This window comes from Lepidochelys kempii, chromosome 11 (genome assembly GCF_965140285.1).
Source record: "Lepidochelys kempii isolate rLepKem1 chromosome 11, rLepKem1.hap1, whole genome shotgun sequence".
Classification (NCBI taxonomy): domain Eukaryota; kingdom Metazoa; phylum Chordata; order Testudines; family Cheloniidae; genus Lepidochelys; species Lepidochelys kempii.
This window is the reverse complement of record NC_136390.1, coordinates 8,030,084-8,050,810: the sequence shown is the minus strand read 5'-3', so window position 1 is coordinate 8,050,810 and position 20,727 is coordinate 8,030,084. Positions and strand designations below refer to the sequence as shown.

The window sequence follows — 20,727 nt, the reverse complement described above, 5'->3', positions numbered from 1 at the left end:
TTAAAATACTTTTGAGTAGAATTGTAGGGCATTTCCTGGACTGCATTTCTCATAACTTCCTCTGTTATGCGGTGCAAGAGCATGACATTAGGATCATGTGTTGGCAACTGAGCCTCATTTAACCTCTCAAAGTATTGTTTCCAGTTCTCCTTCACTTTTTCAGTTATTATCAGGAATCTCCCAGATAATTATTTACAAATGGTATTACAATACCATCCCCCTTCTCTTTGCCTCTTGTTTTGCAATGCTAGAGATTTTTGCCAGCCAGCTGTAGGTTGTTTACAAGCTTAGCATACAAATCATGTGGGACAGTGGCTCTCAACCTTTCCAGACTACTGTATCCCTTTCAGGAGTCTGATTTATCTTGCGTACCCCAAAGTTTCACCTGACTTAAAAACTACATGCTTACAAAATCAGACATAAAAATACAAAAAAGTGTCTCAGCACACTATTACTGAAAAATTGCTTACTTTCTCATTTTTACCATATAATTATAAAATAAATCAATTGGAATATAAATATTGTACTTAATTTTCTGTGTATAGTATCTAGAACAGTACAAACAAGTCATTGTCTGAATGAAATTTTAGTTTGTACTGACCAGGAGAGCTGGCTGTATTTTAAAGAATCCTTATTGAGGTTACAGGAACAAACCATCCCGATGTGTAGAAAGAATAGTAAATATGGCAGGCGACCAGCTTGGCTTAACAGTGAAATCCTTGCTGATCTTAAACACAAAAAAGAAGCTTATAAGAAATGGAAGATTGGACAAATGACCAGGGAGAAGTATAAAAATATTGCTCAGGCATGCAGGAGTGAAATCAGGAAGGCCAAATCACACTTGGAGTTGCACCTAGCAAGAGATGTTAAGAGTAACAAGAAGGGTTTCTTCAGGTATGTTAGCAACAAGAAGAAAATCGAGGAAAGTGTGGGCCCCTTACTGAATGAGGGAGGCAACCTAGTGACAGAGGATATGGAAAAAGCTAAATGTACTCAATGCTTTTTTTGCCTCCGTCTTCACAAATAAGGTCAGCTCCCACACTGCTGCATTGGGCAGCACAGCATGGGGAGGAGGTGACCAGCCTTCTGTGGAGAAAGAAGTGGTTCGGGACTATTTAGAAAAGCTGGACGAGCACAAGTCCATGGGGCCGGATGCGCTGCATCTGAGGGTGCTAAAGGAGTTGGTGCATGTGATTGCAGAGCCATTGGCCATTATCTTTGAAAACTTATGGCGATCGAGGGAGGTCCCGGACAACTGGAAAAAGGCTAATGTAGTGCCCATCTTTAAAAAGGGGAAGGAGGACAATCCGGGGAACTACAGGCCAGTCAGCCTCACCTCAGTCCCTGGAAAAATTATGGAGCAGGTCCTCAAGGAATAAATTCTGAAGCACTTAGAGGAGAGGAAAGTGATCAGGAACAGTCAGCATGGATTCACCAAGGGCAAGTCATGCCTGATTAATCTAAATTGCCTTTTATGATGAGATAACTGGCTCTGTGGGTGAGGGGAAAGCAGTGGACGTGTTATTCCTTGACTTTAGCAAAGCTTTTGATACGCTCTCCCACAGTATTCTTGACAGCAAGTTAAAGAAGTATGGGCTGGATGTATGGACTATAAGGTGGACAGAAAGCTGGCTAGGTCGTTGGGCTCAACGGTTAGTGATCAATGGCTCCATGTGTGGTTGGCAGCCGGTATCAAGCGGAGTGCCCCAAGGGTCGGTCCTGGGGTTGTTTTTGTTCAATATCTTCATTAATGATCTGGAGGAATGCGTGGACTGCATCCTCAGCAAGTTTGCAGATGACACGCAACTGGGAGGAGTGGTAGATATGCTGAAGGGTAAGGATAGGCCTGTACCAGCCGATTTGGACTTGTAGGGCTCAGACTGCAGAGCTGTTTCATTGCTGTGTAGACTTCCAAGCTCTGGAACACAGCAATGAAACAAGCCCACAGGCCAGCTGCGGGTTTTTCTTTGCTGTGTAAACATATCCTCAGAACAGGACTTCACTTTAGCAACTTATCTACCAACTCAATTTATACTTCTGGTATAAATTCTAAAACTTCATTGAGGAAGAGTTAAGGTTGAAAGGGTATGTTTCTGTAGCAGCCAGCCAACACGAAAAAACAACACATTTATTTTACAAATGCACTATAGTTTACACACAAATCAAAACAACAAGTTATTGGAGATTATACAATTTATAATATACTGTAATGCTCCTTTAAATAAAAGACGACACGTGGCAGCTGCAACACAACACAGTTAAATAAAAACTTGCGAGACTGCCACACATTTACATAAAACTATACCACCATATTACCAAAACTTTGTAACAAACAGATCAAAAAATAAGGGGATTTTTACTCCAAAAACCCTTTACAGTACAATAATGCAAGGAATCTGACATTCCTTAGTGTACCCTAGAACTATACTCCTTTTGAAAAATTACTGCTCGTTGAACATAAAAAACAACAGTATTCATTCAACAGACTGCAAGAGCTGATGGGCTTAATTAAAATGGGAAAGAATGGATCTGGGACATGCGGAAAGCTGTAGCAATTACTAAAGTAAATTATAAGGAATACAAACTAGCTGTTTAAGAATTGTAATTTAACATTTATATTGCAGTAGCGCTGGAATATGATCTAAGCCAATGGGAGAGAGCTTCTCCTGTCGTCTTAGTTAATTCACCTCCACAAGATGCGGTCGCTTTGTCAGCGGGAGAAGCTCTTCTGTCTACATAGCACTGTCTACACTGGCACTTAGGTTGGTATAATTGCGTCGCCCGGGGGTATGGATTATTCATACTCCTGAGCAACGTAGTAATACTGAAATAACTGTGTAGCGTAGACTAGTGTAAAACATCAATATTGAGCCAATTGTGTTATTTTCATATTTAATACAATAATATCCAAGAACTTTCCGTAATACTCTAGCATATATAAAATTACAGAAAATTATACAGTTGTTTTTAAAAAGGTTGCATCTTGTATACAAAAAAGGCTATAGCCGTAAGCCATTGTGAAAAAAACTGGTTTTTGCTTTTTTTTTCCTCTCTCTCTCTTTTTTTTTTTAAACACAGATGGTGTGTTGTGCCATTTGTTTTGATGTATGATTTTCTGCCCATAGTGTGTAAACTGACCAATACAAAGAAGAAGGAAAGAGCAGAAATCATGGCACAAATGGTCCAGGAACAGCAGCTCATAAACAAAAGTTAACAGTTTTAGAAGATAAGAAGGTAGCTTATGCAACTCATTTGTAAATTAATGAAAATCTAATTTACTTAGCATCATTCATCCATAAGGATTCCAGAAGACTTTTCATATGTTTTGTGAACCACTACTGAAAGGCAAACATCTGGTATGAAATGCAACCGCTGTTCAACACACAGCAATCACAAAAGCTATGGAGTTCAGGAAAGGAAGGTAAAATCCAATGGGAATGACCTTAGCAGAACCACTCTTTACACAAGAATGCACACTTTCATATCAACTTTTCCATTATATCTGGCACAAAGCATGCTTCTCCTACATGTAGCCTGTTTGGTATAGACTTTCGCTTCAGCTTCTTAGTTTTCTGTGTCTGTTTTCAAATTACCTAGAATATTGGTGAAGTCCAAAATTTTGATTCACAACTACATTTTCTTAAATTCCAAATGTCTATTTGTGAACTTCAGTGATCTCTCATGTACTGAAACTAATTTTTCTCATCTTTACATTTGAAAGATCAGACTCTCTTTCTTATACCCTCTGCTGAATGAAGGAGATTGGGGAACTGAAGGTTTTGGAGTGGAGCTCCTAGTGGAGGAGCTTCTTCCCCAATACCACACAGAACTCAGCTCTTGGACAGCATTGTGGAGCCAACTACAAAGCTCCTTGATGCACCACTTACCCCTGCCCTGGAGCTAGAGCTGTTCAAGGAGGGGTTACGAAGAGCAGCTCTAGGACTGGATAGTAGATGCTGAGAATACTAGAATTGGCAGGGTTTTTTGCCATCGTTCCATCCAATCCAGCTCACTGGCCCTCCCATGCCAACAGACAAGATATGTCTACACTGGGGGAAAAAAAAAAGAGATGTGTTCTTTACTCGGTTGGCTAACTCAGGTTAGAATAGCAGTGAAGACATGCATGGCAACTTGGCTTTTAACTTGGGTTAGCATCTTGAATTCAACCCCAGGCTGCTCAATAGGCTTGAACTGGAGCCACTAACCAAGCTAAAAATCAGAGTTACCATATCTTGACTGCTATTTTAATCCATGTTAGGTAACTCAAGTTATAAACATACTTTTTTGCAATGCAGGGCACACCCGAGAATTAAGTCTCCAGATTTGTCCAGGACATTCAATTTTGGGTACTCCCTGCGGTAGCTGCTTCATTCTCCAGTTGGGAAGACCTGCAGATCTGGGGAAGTGGCATTCTAGTCAATGTATCTATAGTTAGCATCCATTAGCCTCCTCTGAGCAGCATGATAGGGTCTTCTAGAACTCGAACCATAGAGACCCTACCATTCCTAACACGCTACCTAGAGAAGAGCCTCAATCAGTCATATTCAGAAAGATATGTGTAGAATAACATCGGGCAAAGAGATGTAGTATGTCACTCTAGCCATGCCTTTATATTGGAGCATGCTGGAGACATGGCCCAACTTGCTGGAAATGGCCCAACTTGATTATCATACACATTGTAAGGAGAGTGATCACTTTACATAAGCTATTACCAGCAGAAGAGTGGGGTGGGAGGAAGTATTTTTTCATGCTTTGTGTGTATATAAAAAGATCTTCTACACTTTCCACAGTATGCATCCGATGAAGTGAACTGTAGCTCACGAAAGCTTATGCTCAAATAAATTGGTTAGTCTCTAAGGTGCCACAAGTATTCCTTTTCTTTTTGCGAATACAGACTAACACGGCTCTTACTCTGAAACCTTAAATAACTTAGGAGCTAAAGTTCCATTTTCAAAAATGGTATAGGTACTTAGAAGTTTAAATACCACCAATTTTCAATCACACTTAAGCTTCCAAGCACTTGAGTCACTTTTGAAAATGAAGCTTAAGGTCCTAAATCATTTAGGTAACTCCTGAAAATTTTACATAATATTTTTCTTATCCTTCTTACCTGCTCAAATTTTTAATTATATATGTTGATACTTTGGTGTATTAAAGCTTCTAAATATTATATATGGATCCTAAGCAAGTACAAACCCAAGCTTTCCCAAGGTTCCAGAGAGTTCACATCAGATGTTTTGGTTCAGGCCAATCTTTAACATAATCCAATGTATAAGTAAATTAATATTGTTTTAATTTTAAACACTGCATTGCTTGTTACCAAGTGATCTCATACCAGACAAACCATCACAAGGAAGAGAGCTCATAAAAGAAACAGTGGAATAAATTAGTGTTTAGCTCTGAACACACAAAATAAAACAAAAGCATTCCAAACCTTACTAAAGTCTTAAATTCTATATGATCACAACCTATTTACATTTTTGCTCTCAAAAATTTGATCCAGGATCAAGAATTTAAGCTACAACTAGTATATAATTCCCCTACCAGAAAACTGAGGAAAAGTTTAGGAACCATCAAGTTGATCTATAGAGAAGAAACTTTAGAAATGTCTATGCTCCTGCTATTTTTTACAAAGGGCATTAAAATATATTTTTCATTACAATGTATTACAAAAGGCATTCCTATGGAAATCCAAAATTTCTTCTCATATTGTTTCCTAAGATTTTAAAGAGGCATGATGTGCAGGAACCAATACTATTATTACTGTAAACAACATGCATACTATAAAGCAGAGCTGGAAAGTCCAGGTTGTGGCAATACTGGGGTTGGATAAATTACCATGCTGTGCCACCCTGACAGTCAGCTCCACACATTCCTGCTGGTCAGCCTATCGCTGTGTCTTAACACAATACTTACTAACAGTATTCTTGGAGTGAAACTGAAATATAATTAGAATAATTCACTTTGCTTATGATCTCAGCGTGATTTCAGCACAAACCCCCATAAGTGAAAGGCCATTACACTAACCCACTGGGACAGCCCTCCACAACTCATTGTGGCCATTCTCAATGAAAATTACAGAGTGAAGAGCCCTGATTTGAGTTACTAATATTTATACTTTGCATAATAAAGTAGTAAAACATTCTATTATAAATTGTGAAGCAGGGGAAACAGTTTCCTTTCAAAACGATGACCTTTTCAAAACTCCTGAGGAATTATTTTCCTTTAAAAATTGTTAAAGTTGTATTTTTGAGGTTAAAACTTAGAAAAAAAATCAGAATCCAATAAAAAGGCTGTCCAAAGGAAGTTTCTATCAGAACACAAGAAATATACAAATACTTTTCCAAATCCAATTCTAGAATTTGAGACCAAATGTGTTTTTAAAAATTGAAATCCTAATTTCATGTCCTACCAATACAAATGACTTTTCAAAAAGAATATATTCTCTCAATTTTTTGAAGAAAAACACCAAACAAAACACAAAATATATTTTAAAATATTTAAATAATTGAATAATTACAGGTTTCAGAGTAACCAGCAGGAGAGTGAGTTTGTGTGTGTGTATGGGGGTGGGGGGGATGTGAGAACCTGGATTTGTGCAGGAAATAGCCCAGCTTGATTGTCATGCACATTGTGTAAAGAGTTGTCACTTTGGATGGGCTATCACCAGCAGGAGAGTGAATTTGTGTGGGGGGGTGGAGGGTGAGAAAACCTGGATTTGTGCTGGAAATCACTTTAGATAAGCTATTACCAGCAGGACAGTGGGGTGGGAATAGGTATTGTTTCATATTCTCTGTGTATATATAAAGCCTGCTGCAGTTTCCACGATATGCATCTGAGGAAGTGAGCTGTAGCTCACGAAAGCTTATGCTCTAATAAATTGGTTAGTCTCTAAGGTGCCACAAGTCCTCCTTTTCTTTTTGTGAATAATTACACAATCCTAGACAAATTCCAAAATCAGCCAAACCACCATCAAAACCAACTTCCCTCCCTTCAACAAACACACACCTCCCAAGGAAAAGAGACAAGACAAACCACATAAATGGACAACCACTACTGGTATGTATAATTATGCTTAAAACAGAATTTCTCTGTTGCACGGGGGGGAGGGGAGGAGGAAGGAGTGGGAGAGGAAGAGAGAGACAGAAAAAAAGATGGACAGAAGAGCCAGCAATGCTAAAATTAACATCTAACAATATGTATGCACTCCATAACAGCAAATTCCTAAAGGAGAATTTCATTCTAAAGATTAATTAAATAAAAGATTAGAAACTCTCAAGACAGTTGTAAGTTATTTAATGGAACTGAAGCAAGCAATTAAAATATCCACTGTTAGTTACCAGCATAAGCACGGCTTTTTCCCCCAACCTATAATTACATACAATCTTTTTTATAATTGGAGGTAGAAAATAGATGTAGCTTATTAAAAACATGCAACTTCTCTGAGAGGCTTTTCACAAAATTCATGGATTTTGAAAATTACAAAGAAGATATAAATAATGCACTTCGGGGTGCTGGAAACCCAAGTACAATCTTCATATTATAGGAAGACTTACAGGTATGAAAGTGCTCCATAAAACTGACTGAAAATTGTACTTGCAAGAGATTACAGTGAAAAAGAAACTGTCTCCCCATTAAAACCTGCAACTTTGCTACCATTTAGACAAACAATAGACATTTACAGTGCTGACAGTTACAGTATTACTTCACAAAAGATGCAGTTATTCTACCACTACAATAGATTAAGAACTTTCACCAGACCCATTACAATATTTTTTCTTGCAATTTGCAGATCAGCTTATTCATTTTAATGGTTATTATGGAAAATGGTTGCAACTAGTACAGTATTTGCAAAGGCAATTTCCATTTCATAGACTTTAATATTCATTTCATTCAGAGCAGTTTAAGATTTCTACAGCACTGCAGTTCTGTGGAATACAACAGAAGGTGCCGTCTTGTTTCTTTAGTTTGTTGGCATGCATAAAATCAACCGCGTTCCATATCTATTTTGAGAGCAGTATTTGACAGTGAATTGTCAGTATGTTAACCTGATTACTGCACATTCAGAAAAAAAAAGTATGGTAGTGAGACTGTTGCTGTGTTCCACAAAATTAAAGCGGTATACTCTGTTCTGCAGAATTATAAAGAACGGCGATCTTAAAGTGAATATGTTGATGCATAATTTGCAGATAACAGTTTTAGGTCAAGTCATACATGGGAAGAGCACTACAGATTCTAGGGTGGGATTTTCAAACGCGCTCAGAACTGGGCTAATTCTGTTCCCACTTGATTCAACAGTAAAACTGCCTATGACTTCAATGACAGTTAGGCCAATGCTAAATGCTTCTGAAAACTCATGCAGACTTCAAGGTAAAATTTAACAATAGAATTATCTTTACCTCCTGTACAGACTGTGGAAACTACATTTCTCATCTAAGCTTTAAAGTTTATTTCCTAAACTCAAGCAATGAGAGAAATTTTGGTGACTAGTTTTCAGAAAAACAATGTAGGAACACTAATTTATTTATAAGTAAGAATAGTTAATTGTTTACTAGAAACAATTGATTTTCTTGCATTATGATTTTGCATACTGGTTTGAGTTACATCACTACCACAAAATGTTTGACAGTTCTATTTGAAAACTACCTGTTTATACTCTATATTCCGAAAAACTTTACCTTTTTTCATAACTGGTGTTCTTCGATATGTAATGCTCATGTCTATTCCATTGTAGGCATGCGTACTCGCCACATGCACCAGTGCTGGACATTTTTCCCTCAGCGGTATCCACAGAGGACCAGCTCTGTACACTCTGGAACGGCGCACATATGCCACAGTATAAGGGATGCAGCCAGCTGCCCTCCACCCTCAGTTCCTTCTTGCCGGAAACTCCAACAGTGGGGAAGGAGTGCAGGTCATGGAATGGACATGATCAACACATCTCAGAGAACACAAGTTATGAAAAAGGTAGCTGTCTTTTCTTCGAGTGCTTGCTCATGTCCATTCCACAGTAGGCGACTCCCAAGCAGTGCCATCGGAGGCGGGTAGGAGTTCATGTATGTGTCGATGACAACACAGCTCTGCCAAATCCAGTGTCATCTCTGGCTTGCTGGTTGATGGCATCATGCGCCGTGAACGTGTGTATTGAAAACCACATTGCAGTCCTGCAGATGCCCTGGATAGGGACATGTGCCAGGAAGGCCACCGAGGAAACTTGAGCTTTGGTCAAGTGGGCCTTCACTATGGACAGCAGATTGGCCTGTGCCATCTCATAACAGGTACGGATGCAGGAGGTGATCCAATTTGAGATCCTCTGAAAGGACACCAGAAGGCCCTACATCCTGTCTGCTGTCACGATAAAGAGCTGAGTCGACCTGAGGAAGGGCTTGGTATGCTCCAGGCAGAATGCCAGGGTGCATCAAACATCGAAAGTGTGTAGCCGCCTCTCCTCATTGGTTGAGTGCAGCTTCAAACAGAACACCGGGAGGAAGATGTCCTGGTTGACATGAAAAGGGGACACCACCTTGGGCAGGAAAGCTGGATGAGATCACAGCTGAACCTTGCCCTTGTAGAATACCATATACGGAGGCTCCCAAGTGAGGGCTTTAATCTCAGATACACGCCTAGCTGAGGCTACAAGAAAAGCAATGCTCCTCGACAGATGGGAGAGGGAACAAGAAGCCATAGGCTCAAAGGGTGGGCCTGTGAGCCTCAAGAGGACCAGGCTGAGGTACCATTGGGGAACCGGGTCCCAGACCAGCAGGAAGAGCCTCTCAAGGCCTTTTAGGAACCTGATTGACATCTCATGTGAGAACACCGATTTGCCCTGGACGTGCGGGTGGAAAGCCGATATGGCTGCCAGGTGCACCTAGACTGAAGAAAGAGCAAGACCTTCATGCTCTAGGTGGAACAGGCAATCCAGGATGGACTTCAGAGATTGCTTGGTCGGTGAGATGCTATGGTCTGATGCCCAGCAGGAAAAACATTTCCACTTAGCCCTCCACCAGAGCGACTTACCTGGCATTCTGCTTTCCAAAAGAACCTGCTGTACCTCACAAGAGCAGGCCTGTTCTTCCTGGTTCAGCCACATAGCAGTCAAACTCTGAGGTGAAGGGACAGAAGATTCGGGTGCAGGAGCCGACTGTGGTCCTGCAAGAGTAGGTCTGGGCATCTGGGTAGTGGCCATGGAGTAGCCCTGGCCAGATCCATGAACCAGTGTTGGCGAGGCTATGCCAGGGCGATCATGACGACTCACACCTCGTCCCTCTTGATTTTTGACAGAACCCTGCTGATAAGCAGAATCAACAGGAATACATATATCAGATCTCCCACCCATGACTGGAGAAAGGCTTCTGAAAGGACACCCCTGCCAAGGCCTTGGAGGGAGCAGAAGTGATGACACTTCCTGTTCTGTGTGGTGGTGAACAGGTCCACTCGGGGAACTCCCCACTTTTGGAAGAGTGTCCAGACAACCTCAAGAGTGGAGCGACCACTCGTGGTGAGAGATAAAGGACCTGCTGAGGCGATCCACTAGTGTGTTTCAGATGCTGAGGAGATCCGAAGCTTCCAGGTGGATCTTGTGCTGGATGCAAAAGTCCCACAGGCGGAGAGCTTCCCAAAAGAAAGCAGATGAGCGTGCTCCCCCTTGCCTGTTGACACAGAATATTGAGGCTGTACTGTCAGTCAACACCTGTACTACTCGACGGGAGAACTGTGGAAGGAAGACCGCGCATGCCAGGTGGATAGCCCTGAGCTCTCTGACATTTTTATGCAGTGCAAGTTCCTTTGGAGACCATGTCCCGAGTCCACAGCATACCGAGATGTGCTCCCCAACCAAGGTCTGAGGCATCAGATATCAGGGAGACCTTGGGTCGTGGACTCTCCAACGGTACTCCTTCCAGCACCCACTTTGGGTCAGCCCACCACTGCAGAGAGATAAGCACTTTCAGCAGGATCGTGATGACCTTGTCCAGGTGATCCCTGAATGGGGAATAGACTGTCGCTAGCCACAATTAAAGGGGCCGCAGTCTGAGCCTTGCATGGCGGACGACATAAGTGCACACCGCCCTGTGACCCAATAGCCTGAGGCAGACCTAGGCCATGGTGAATGGGTTTGTGGAGACGCTGGCAATGAGATCTGACGTTGTCCGGAATGTGTCCTGCGGCAGAAATGCCCTGGCTCGGGTAGAGTCAAGTATCGCTTCGATAATTCTAGTCCAAAGGATAGAGTTTAACACTGATTTCTATTCGTTTATCAACAGGCCCAGATCATGGCACATGGCTTGTAGCACGGTGACGCTGTGCTGGACCTGTGTTCTGGAGCAGCCCTTGATGAGCCAGTTATCGAGGTACGGGTAAATCTGGATACCCCAACGTCCGAGGTAAGCCACCCCCACTGACAAGCACTTGGTGAACACCCTTGGCGTTGTTGCTATGCCGAAAGGGAGCACTGCAAACTGGAAGTGGGCAGTCCCCATCGTGAAACACAGAAAACATCTGTGTCCGTGAAATATTTATATATGAAAGTAGCGGTCTTCAAATCAAAGGCAGCGCATCAGTTTCCCAGATCAAGGGAAGGAATGATGGAAGCCAGGGAGACCACGCAAAAATTCAACTTCTTGAGATACTTGTTGAGGTCTCGCCGATCCAAAATAGGACATAGACTGCCCTTGGCCTTTGGTATGAGATAATATCGGGAATAAAACCCTTTCCCTTTCTGATGTACAGGGACTTCCTCTATGGCCCCAACTCCCAAGAGAGCTTGCACCTCTTGGGCAAGAAGCTGCTCCTGATAAGGATCCCTGAAGAGGGATGCGGAGAAGGGTAGAAATAAACTGTAGGGTGTACATAGTGCTGAAGACCCAGCCGTCCGTTGTTATTGCAGTCCAAGTAGGGCGGAAGGGAGAAAGGCGGTTGGAAAACAGAGGGAGGGTACGATCCTGTCTGTAGACTGGGACGTTGCCCTTGGGTGCACCCTCAAAATGCCCGCTTGTTACCCTGAGGGTAATGGGAAGAGCCCGACAGAGAGAGAATCCGACTATTGGCCCTGATTGAGCTTACAGCCTTTGCCCTTTTTGTGTACCCTGGAAGGCCTCCGGCATAGACTGGACTTCCAGGTGCTGGGGACCTCTGTCACTACCCGGGGTGGGCGGTGGGTACCTAGGAAGGCTGGTTGGCTAGCCGGTGATGCAGGTGCCTGGCTGGGCTCTGGAGACTGAGGCCTTGTCTACACTTGCAAGTTAGAGCGCATTAAATCGGCCTCAGGCGCCTAAACTCCTGAGGTGTCCACACTGGCAAGGCACTGAGCACCCGGACCCCGTGGCTGGAGCGCCCCTGGTAATCCACCTCCACAAGAAGCATAGAGCTTTCTGTGCCCCGGCTGGAGCACTGGGGTGTCAGGGTGGACAATGTGCTGCATTACTGCGCTGTGACTGGCCTCCGGAAACATCCCATAATCACCTGAAGTCAAGTGGCCACTCTGGTCATTGTTTTGAACTCAGCTGCAGGCATGCAGATATCCCCTTTCAAAGCTCCGTTTCTGACAGCATGCGTGCTTATCTGCTCTGGAACACAAAGCAAACCATTTGGGGGGGGGAGCGGGGGCTGATGTCGGGGTTCCTCTGAACTTACAAGATAGCATGCTGACACTCTGCCCCCCAAAATACACGGTCTCTTCCCCCACATACACAAACACACTCCCTGTCACACTCCCTACCCCCTCAGTTGAAAAGCAGCTGGCAATCTCATAAAATGCCCATGGAACAATGGGACTGGGAAACTTGCATCATGTGAGGCCGTGCCTTCCCCATTAGGCATTCCAAACCCTTTCCAAAGCACGCTGCAGCCACTTGCACACAATGCACTGCTCTCTGTGGTGTTGCAAGAGCTGCTAATGTGGACATGCTCCACAGTCACAAGGACTTCCTCTGCTGCTGTTTCCCAGGGCCAGTTTAACGCCCGGCACTCTACATCTGCAAGAGCAGACGTAGCCTTACTGTCCCGCAAAGGTCTATGCTCCTCCCCAGACTTTCCCTTTGCCTCACTGGAGTTCGGGGAACGCCCTCTCCCCGGATGCTTCCTTGGCTTCTTCACCAATGCCGGGAACTGGGATCAGCGCCAGGAGGCCAGTGCCAGAGGTGCACTTTGCACTGATGCTGCCATACTTGGTGCAGAGTCCAATCTCGGTGGTCTGTCCCTGGGCTAAATCCCAGAAGGGGACTATCTAATCTAATCTACAACACTAACACACTAACTGTTAAGAAACAAAAGAACTATTTATTTAACTATTTACAAGACTAAGAGAAAACCACAGGGTAAGTATGCGCTTGCTGAAGCAAGGAGACATTCCAGCGCCATCACTGGCGGTAAGAAGGAACTGAGGGTGGGGGAAGCCGGCAGTGTCCTTCATACTGCAGCATAGGCATACCACTCCAGAGGGCATCACAGCCAGACCCTTAGGGATACCACTGAAGTAAAAACTTCTAGCACCAGTGCATGTGGCGAGCAGACACACATACAATGGAATGGACTTGAGCAAGCACTCGAAGAATATGTTTTATTCTCTCTGCAAGCCTACGGTATATTAAGTTGTACACTAAATTCCATACAAAAACTTGCTAGTGTAGGGCTGTTAAGTGACTAAAAAAATTAACTGTGATTAATAGCACAATAAAAAAATTACTCGCGCTATTAATCGCACTGTTAAACAATAGAATACCATTATTTAAATATTTGTGGATGTTTTCTACATTTTCAAATATATTGATTTCAATTACAACCCAGGACATGAAGTGTACAGTGCTCACTTTATATTTATTTTTGATTACAAATATTTGTGCTACAAAAAAAAAATAGTACTTTTCAATTCACCTCATACAAGTACTGTAATACAATCTCTTTATCATGAAAGCTGAACTTACAAAATGTAGAATTATGTACAAGAAAACTGCATTCAAAAATAAAACAATGCAAAACTTTAGAGACTAAAAGTCCACTCAGTCCTACTTCTTGTTCAGTTAGTCACTCAGACAAACATGTTTGTTTACATTTGCAGGAGATAATGCTGCCCGCTTCTTGTTTACAATGTCATCTGAAAGCGAGAATAGGTGTTCACATGGCACTGTTGTAGCCAGCGTCGCAAGACTGAGTGAACTTGTAGGCTCTAAACTTTTACATTGTTTTGTTTTTGAGTGCAGTTATGTAACAAAAAAGTCTACATTTGTAAGTTGCATTCACGATAAAGAGACTGCACTACAGTACTTGTATGAGGTGAACTGAAAAATACTATTTCTTGTTTATCATTTTTACAGTGCAAATATTTGTAATAAAAACAAAGTGAGCACAGAACGCTATTGTGTTTTGTAATTGAAATCAATGTATTTGAAAATGTAGAAAAATATTCAAAAATATTTAATAAATTTCAATTGCCATTCTATTGTTTAACAGTACAATTAAAACTGCGATTAATCGTGATTAATCTTGATTTAAAAATTACTTTTTTTTTGAGTTAATCACATGAGTTAATTGCAATTAATAAACAACCCTAATATTAAGACAAAACTGAAAATAAGCTAAATACAAATTCTTGCCTGCAGCCATTAACCATCTTTTCTTGCTCCTACATCTAAATAGAAATATACTATAAAATCAAAGGCTAATACGGTAGAGTTAATCAGCTATTTTTGCATTTACTTAAAACTTTAGAACACATCCACAAACATTCTATTTAGGCTCCACAAACACAATTAAGAAAAACATGTCATCCAATAGGACTGCGTTCATCACTTCATTAATTTCACTTTCTAAGATTTTTTTTTCTTTTTACCTTCAGTGGAAAATCACTAGCAATTCTGCCTTATTGCAAAATTATAGGGTGCTACATAAAACTCAAATACAGAAAGGCTCATTTTGACCTTTGAAGATAGGGAGTGGGACAGTAGAGAGCTACGGCTATTTATTTCTATGGCCCCATCATCACAGACTATCTGGCTTCCCAACTCAGCGTACAGAGCCTTCACCTCAAGCTGGGCTACCTCAGCAACAGCAACTCTGCTGATCTCAGCTCTTTAGGCAGGTTACAAGAAATTGGATAGTTTTTGAGATAACTAAGTTTCAGCCCATTCAAGGCCTTGAAAAATCAGCACAAAATTTTTTTAAACAGATCTAGAAGTGGATGGGAAGACAGTGTACAACGTACCAGCATAAGGCGCACTTAGTAGCATGCATTACCGGACTAGTACATGTTAAAGCTACACAGAAACCAGATAATTTAACAAAGAGTTACAAGTAGAACATAGCCCAACTGGGATGAAGGACAAAGACACAGATCACCGTGTCTGAGTGTACATCAAGCAGAAAAGGGCACTATTCTAAATAGTAACTTTCTGATCATTGCTGCTATTCTGGTGTCTAGGGACAGTAATGCGTCCAGAAAATTTAGAAACTGCATATTTACTTAAAAACCAGAGAACAGCAGCTTTCAAAGGAAGATGAAGTCAGAGCTTCTGCCAGTTTCTCGAAGTGCTTCCTTTATCCTATCATGAATTCTGTCTTATACAGATTGAACTTGAGCCAGCTGCATTTTATCCAGGTACTTAAATTTATTCAGGCATCAGACAGCTAAATTATGGTACCATCTGCATTACAGTCAAACATTAACATACTGTTGCCACTGCAACCTGAGGCATCTAAAAATTTCACCTCATGTTCAACACTGGTGGGAAAAAGGATAGAGCACTACAGGTGTAAATGAGGAGCCTAGCACCAGAAAGGATGAGGTGATCTGAGATCTTCTTCTTAGTGAAAGGTGCTTTGGCCTCCCACTATGCCATTAGCAGAGGCTGAATCTTCAATTCATGACTTCTTAGTAGTTGCCTTGGTGCCAAGTTTGTCACAGACAAAGAAACAATAAATGGCATCAAAACAGGATGAGATGCCTTCTACTTCAATGGCTTTGTTGAGGGAACTCAGTTCCATGGAAAGATGAAGTCATTAAATTAATCATCTCATTCCCATACTCTTGAGGTCCATGGAATTCATGCACATTTAGAGCCTAAATATGATGGTGATGGGTACAAGAGAAAAAGATTTATTTATTTTTCAATTTTCTTATAACTTTGGTGTACTGTGTGTTTGATTTTATGGTATATTTCTAATTATGATGACATGGAAGTAAGAACAGATGGTTAGTGATTGAAGGAAAAGATTGTGTTGAACTGTAACTTCCTTATTTTCTGACTCTTGGCACGGTTAGTACTCTCTATTCAGTCTTCCTTGGTGCCAAGGAATAGGGAAAAAAATATCCACTATTCCAAAAACTGTCATTTGGGGAAAACGCTCACACATGAGCTCAGATTCTCCACAGCTTACTTTATTAAAAACAATTGTTTATAAAATGACAATCAAAATAAATCTTCAAACTTAAAGGCCCAACAGATACTCTTACATATTAAGAATTACTCGAACACCTGCCCTATCTATTATTGTTGTCCATAACTATCAAAAGCATGGCCAAATTAATGTCTTATACCATGCCCTAAAACTGACCAACTTCTGTGTCTGGTGGACCACAGGAGGCAACATCCCCAAGATCATGAGCCACATACTGAAAAATCCCTTTTGTCGGCCCCAGGAAATCTAATTCAAGAACACAAGAGTAAGTGACCCAACAAGTACTCAGATACTATGGTGACGGTTGCCTATAACAGTTGTCATGTCCCATCATGCCAGAGTTTGTGCCACATAACTGTCTCAACTAGTCTCTCTCCTTATGGGGTCTAGTTTATTGGTATGATTAAACAAAAACAATTCCCCCTTCACCCTTGGATCTGGGCTTCCCAGGTCTTTTCTGGCCTTTTGACTGGAATTTATAATCATCCTTTTATCATAGATTCTCACTAATCTTGCTTCTGGGCTCATGCTCCAGGCTACTTTGGCACAGGGAGCTCCGCCAGTCTCCAACTTTGGATCCTTGGCTGCTACGCTGCTCCCCAGGCAACTATCCTTCTGCCAATTTCTGTGGAGAACCTCATTCCAGGTCTTTCCCAGTCCCATTTCTCCTAGACTGAACCAATAATTCTGCTTTAAATCCCCAACAACTAACAACATTTTCCTCAGTCACATATCCTTTTCCTTCTTGTGCTCCATCTGGAGACTATCCATGCAAAACTCAGCCTTCAGGGGTTATGCCGTTCTCAAAGCTGTGTTGAGACAGCATTTGAGTTTACAGGAGCAGTACCTTGTTAAAGTGCCAATACAAAAACCTAAAATTTTAACCTCCAAAACGGATGATTTGGGCAACAGTTGATCTCACACATAGCTAGGTCCCACACCAATTAGGACCTTATAGGCTCATCAACACCCTGAATTGCTCTCTGAAGCATATAGGTAATCAGTACAGACAACTGGTGTCAATCACACAGCAGCTCACCGATTTGAGAGAAACTCCTGCATACTGCACTAATGGAAGGTGGGTGCTTTCCAAGAGAAGCCCCAAGTAGAGTGCAGTAGTCTAACAATCAGATTACACTTTCCTGGTTCAGTGTGGCAAGTTCAAAAGGTGAATGATATCAGGTGTTCTCAACCTTTTTCTTTCTGAGCCCTCACACCTCTAGCATGCTATAAAAACTCTACGGCCAACTGGTTTTCTGCATATAAAAGCCAGGGCTGGCATTAAGGGGTAACAAGCAGGACGACTGCCTGGGGCCCCATGCCATAGGAGGCAGCACAAAGCTAAGCTGCTGAGGCTTCAGCCCCAGGTGGTAGGTCTCAGGGCCCTGCAATATTCCTTGCAGTCGTGCATGGCGGGACTTTCCCTAGGGCCCTGGGCTTCTGCCAGTCTAATGCTGGCCATGCTTGGCAGACACCCTGAAACCTGCCTATGACTCCCCAGGGGGCCCCAGACCCTTGGTTGAGAACCACTGAATTATATAACTTAATGCCTGTGTGAATGGAACAGTAAATGAATATACTACATGGAACAATGATTGTAGATATGCGTCTATTAGGGTGCCACACTGACTGATAGTACTGGTCTTCTGTAATATCTCTATTAATGATCTGAAAGAGAAAGTAAACAGCAGTTTCATATGCAAATGCAACATGAAGGAGGTGCTGAGAACATCACTGAGGACAGAGAAATACAAAGTGACACTGAAAATATAGTCATGAAATAAAAGAAGATTCAATCTGGAAAATTACAAACAACATCTGAGGATTAATCCCAAATATAGACATTCAGTGGAAGGGACAGACTGGGCACAACTGCAGTCTGTCCAGCATAGGTAGAGCTGGTAACGTTTGCAATTAATGTTGGCTTCCACCTTCCATTATAAATTCATAAAAGATTAGGATTGGAAAAGACCTCAGGAGGTCATCTAGTCCAACCCCCTGTTCAAAGCAGGACCAACATCAACTAAATCATCCCAGCCAGGGGTATGTCAAGCCGGGCCTTAAAAACCATTAAGGATGGAGATTCCACCACCTCCCTAGGTAACCCATTCTAGTGCTTCACCACCCTCCGAGTGAAACAGTATTTCCTAATATCCCACCTAGACCTCCCTCACTGCAACTTGAGACCATTGCTCCTTGTCCTGTCATCTGCCACCACTGAGAACAGCTGAGCTCCATCCTCTTTGAAACCCGTCTTTCAGGTAGTTGAAGGCTGCTATCAAATCCCATCACTCTTCTCTTCTGCAGACTAAACAAGCCCAGTTCCCTCAGCCTCTCCTTGTAAGTCATGTGCCCCAGCCCCCTTATTTTTTGTTGCCCTCCACTGGACTCTCTTCAATTTGTCCACATCCTTTCTGCAGTGGGGGGGCTCAAAACTGGATGCAATACTCCAGGTGTGGCCTCACCAGGGCCAAATAGAGGGGAATAATCACTTCCCTCAATCTGCTGGCAATGCTCCTACTAATGCAGCCCAATATCCCATTAGCCTTCTTAGCAACAAGGGCACACTGCTGACGCATATAATCCCCAGGTCCTTTTCTGCAGAACTGCTGCTTAGCCAGTCGGTCCCCAGCCTGTAGCGGTGCATGGGATTTTTCTGTCCTAAGTGCAGGACTCTGCACTTGTTCTTGTTGAACCTCGTCAGATTTCTTTTGGCCCAATCTTCCAATTTGTCTAGGTCACTCTAGACCCTACCTGCGAACTTGCTGAGGGTGCAATCCATCCCATCATCCAGATCATTAATAAAGATGTGAACAAAACCAGCCCCAGGACTGAACCCTGGGGCACTCCACTTGATACCAGCTGCCAACTAGACATGGAGCCGTTGATCGCTACCCGTTGAGCCTGACGATCTAGCCAGCTTTCTATCCACAAAATAGTCCATTCACCCAATCCATACTTTTCTAACTTGCTGGCAAGAATACCGTGGGAGAGCGTAACAAAAGCTTTGCTAAAGTCAAGATATATCACGTCCACTGCTTTCCCCATTTCCACAGAGCCAGTTATCTCATCATAAAAGGCAATCAGGTTGGTCAGGCATGACTTGCCCTTGGTGAATCCATGTTGACTGTTCCTGATCACCTTCCTCTCCTTCAAGTGCTTCAAAATGGATTCCTTGAGGACCTGCTCCATAATTTTTCCAGGGACTGAGGTGAGACTGACTGGTCTGTAGTTTCCCGGGTTCTCCTTCTTCCCTTTTTCAAAGATGGACACTATTTTTGCCTTTTCCTATTGCCAGGGACCTCCCTTGATCACCATGAGTTTTCAAAGATTATGGCCAATGGCTCTACAATCACATCAGTCAACTCCCTCAGCACCCATGCATGCATTAGATCTGGACCTATGGACTTGTGCATGTCCAGCTTTTCTCAATAGCCCTTAACCTATTCGTTCACCATGGAGGGCTGCTCACCTCCTTCCCATACTGTGTTGCCCAGGACAGCAGTGTGGGAGCTGACCTTGTCTGTGAAGACCAAGGCAAAAAAAGCATTGAGTACTTCAGCTTGTTCCACATCACCTGTCATTAGGGTGCCTCCCCCATTCATTGAGGGTCCCACACTTTCCCTGACCTCCTTCTTGTTGCTAACATACCTGTAAAAACCCTTCTTGTTACCCCTCATATACCTTGCTAGCTACAACTCCAGTTGTGTTTTGGCCTTCGTGATTACACTCCTGCATGCTCGAGCAATATTTTTATACTCCTCCCTAGTCATCTGTCCAAGTTTCCACTTCTTGTAAGCTTCCTTTTTGTGCTTAAGCTCACCGAAGATTTCACTGTTAAGCCAAGCTGGTCGCCTGTCATATCTACTATTCTTTCTGCACATCGGGATGGTTTGTTCCTGTGCCCTCCATAAGGCTTCTTTCAAATACAGCCAGCTTTCCTGGACTCCTTTCCCCCGCATATTAGCCTCCCAGGGGATCCTGCCTATCAGATCCTTATGGGAGTCAAAGTCTGCTTTTCTGAAGTCCAGGGTACGTATTTTGCTACTCTCCTTTCTTCCTTTTGTGAGGATCCTAAATTCAACCATCTCATGGTCACTGCTGCCCACGTTGCCACCCACTTCTACTTCCCCTACCAATTCATCCTTGTTTGTAAGCAGCAGGTCAAGTTCCTTTTCAGTTGCCTACAACTTTGCCAAACTTTAACTATTTGAACTTGAATTTTCCATGCTGGTTTTCTGTACAAAGCTGAATTTTCTTGGAAAGTTTCAGCAAAAATTGTTCAGGCATTTCTGAGAACCAGATTAGAGAAGAATAGATAGCTTTACCAATATTATT

General features: G+C 42.5%; 2 protein-coding genes across 8 annotated transcripts in view; one reads left to right on the top strand and one right to left on the bottom strand.

Annotated features, from left to right (window-relative positions):
• Window positions 1–20,727, bottom strand: part of PTPN4 (protein tyrosine phosphatase non-receptor type 4) — a 236,161-nt gene that overhangs the window by 203,564 nt on the left and 11,870 nt on the right. The window lies entirely within an intron of this gene.
• LOC140895908 (fibrinogen-like protein 1-like protein) overlaps window positions 11,101–20,727 on the top strand; it is a 50,421-nt gene continuing 40,794 nt past the window's right edge. Inside the window, exon 1 of the mRNA XM_073306808.1 lies at window positions 11,101–11,348. Within this exon, the coding sequence (XP_073162909.1) occupies window positions 11,101–11,348 (248 nt within the window). The remainder of the gene's footprint in view (window positions 11,349–20,727) is intronic.